This window comes from Enhydra lutris, unplaced genomic scaffold, assembly GCF_002288905.1.
Source record: "Enhydra lutris kenyoni isolate GAN:26980312 unplaced genomic scaffold, ASM228890v2 scaffoldscaffold88, whole genome shotgun sequence".
NCBI lineage: Eukaryota > Metazoa > Chordata > Mammalia > Carnivora > Mustelidae > Enhydra > Enhydra lutris.
Genome location: NW_019154172.1, coordinates 4929533 through 4931251, shown reverse-complemented (window position 1 = coordinate 4931251; position 1719 = coordinate 4929533). Strand labels below are relative to the sequence as shown.

General features: G+C 49.3%; 1 protein-coding gene across 1 annotated transcript in view; it reads right to left on the bottom strand.

The window, feature by feature from the left end:
* Window positions 1–571, bottom strand: part of LOC111161999 (flavin containing monooxygenase 5) — a 23382-nt gene extending 22811 nt beyond the window's left edge. Inside the window, exon 1 of the mRNA XM_022526125.1 lies at window positions 437–571. Within this exon, the coding sequence (XP_022381833.1) occupies window positions 437–571 (135 nt within the window). The remainder of the gene's footprint in view (window positions 1–436) is intronic.
* Between the last annotated feature and the right edge of the window lie 1148 nt (window positions 572–1719).

Here is a 1719-nt window from a genome sequence, read left to right as displayed (position 1 = left end):
AGAAGGGGTGGGGTGTGACATTGCAAAAGCTGGTCAGGAGAGGTGGCATGTTAGGAGGAGGTCATCAACAGGATGTGACCACATGTTGACCCAGGAGCTAGACCCTTAGAGACTTCTTGGAATGTACATTCTGCTTGCCTTACTAGTGATGCAGTGTTGAGACCATGTGCATGGTAATGATTGAATCCAGTCAGAGCCTCTATATGAACTTTTAACACATGGCAGATGTGGAGATGTACTTGTCTTGCTGCTGCCCAGGACAAGCCTCATATGTAAGCTCCCTTGCTTATTTAAACCAGTCACAGGCCAACCTGGAGGGGCCTGCCTCTTTCTTGGGTCTCTCTCTGCCTTCCATGAAGGGGACCAGTTTCAGATTATACCTGGGATGCTCCTGAGGTTGCAAACTAACACTCCTGCTGGGCGCCAGGAGACTTACCTGGAACCTCCAGAGCCCTCCAATGTCATTAGTCCTTTCAAAGCAGACTGGCTCCAAGCCTTCTTCCAGGCAGCACTTGATAGAGGAGAGGCCACTCACACCTCCCCCAATCACAGCAATTCTTTTCTTGGTCATGGTCTCCAGATATCTTTATCAGGCTAAATCAATGTAACCTGTCCAAAAACAAAAAGAAAAAAAAAAAAAAGATGACAAAACACAGAAAGCACACATCAGCTAACACATTTCAGGGAGGAAAGATCTTGGCCTTGGCATCCTCCAAATAAATGCTGCGATAGCAGGTGCTTTAGGAGAAGCCAGGAAATAGGAAATTGCTAGGGCATAGGAAATTGCTAGGAAGGGATATGGGAACCCCGCCTCCGCAAGACCCGAACCTGAGAGCCCAGTCGTGGTAGCCTATCTCACTGCCTTTCCTGCAGCACCTGGCGGATCCTTCAGCTGCCATCCAGAGGCTGCTCTGCACTTCTGGTTGTGGTGGAAGAAATATAAAGCAACAAAGTGCAAAGAGCAACAGCCAATGGGGAGAAGCTATTCCTCTCCACCTCCTTTCCGCCCAAGCCCGGTTGCTCAGCGGCACCCTCTCCCTCCTCCCGGCGAGAATAGTACTTTGGCCAAACCTGCTTTGGGGGAAAAAAAAAAAAAAAAAAAAAAATCCTCCAACCTCTGTTTTTGGATTGCAGTTGCCCGGAGGCTCAACTTCCGTCTCTGCAATCGGAGCAGCCCCACGTTTCCATCCCGCCGCCCACCCCCATCCACGTTTAACTTCCTGATATCCGCCGTAAAGTGACAAACTCCTCCTGGTGAAGGGACACTAGCAACAACCTCAAAGCAAGTCTTGCTCTAAAAGCTTCGGCGGAGAACTCTTAACCTTTCAGGATGTGTTATAACAGATCCCCGCACCCTCATCCTCCTCCCCACCCCACTCCCACCTCACAGGTTGTTCTCTGGTTCCAGGTTGCTCGTAGAAATTGACTTGAAATACCCCTGTACTAAACTGGCCGCTGGGGTTCAGTGAGAAAAGGATTACGTAACATTTCAATAAAATAGAAGGACTTTTAAAAAGTGTTTTCTCGGGGCGCCTGGGCCGCTCAGCTGATTCAGCGTGGGTGGGGAGATTCCACCTACTGCCTAGGACTCCGGTTCAGGGAGTTGGCTTCTCTCCTTCCCCCTCTGCTCCTCCGGTCTTGCTGTCTCCCTCTTTTCTCTCTGTCAAATAAATCTTTTTTTAAAGTGCTTCCTCTCACACAGTTACCTAGGTAATTAAA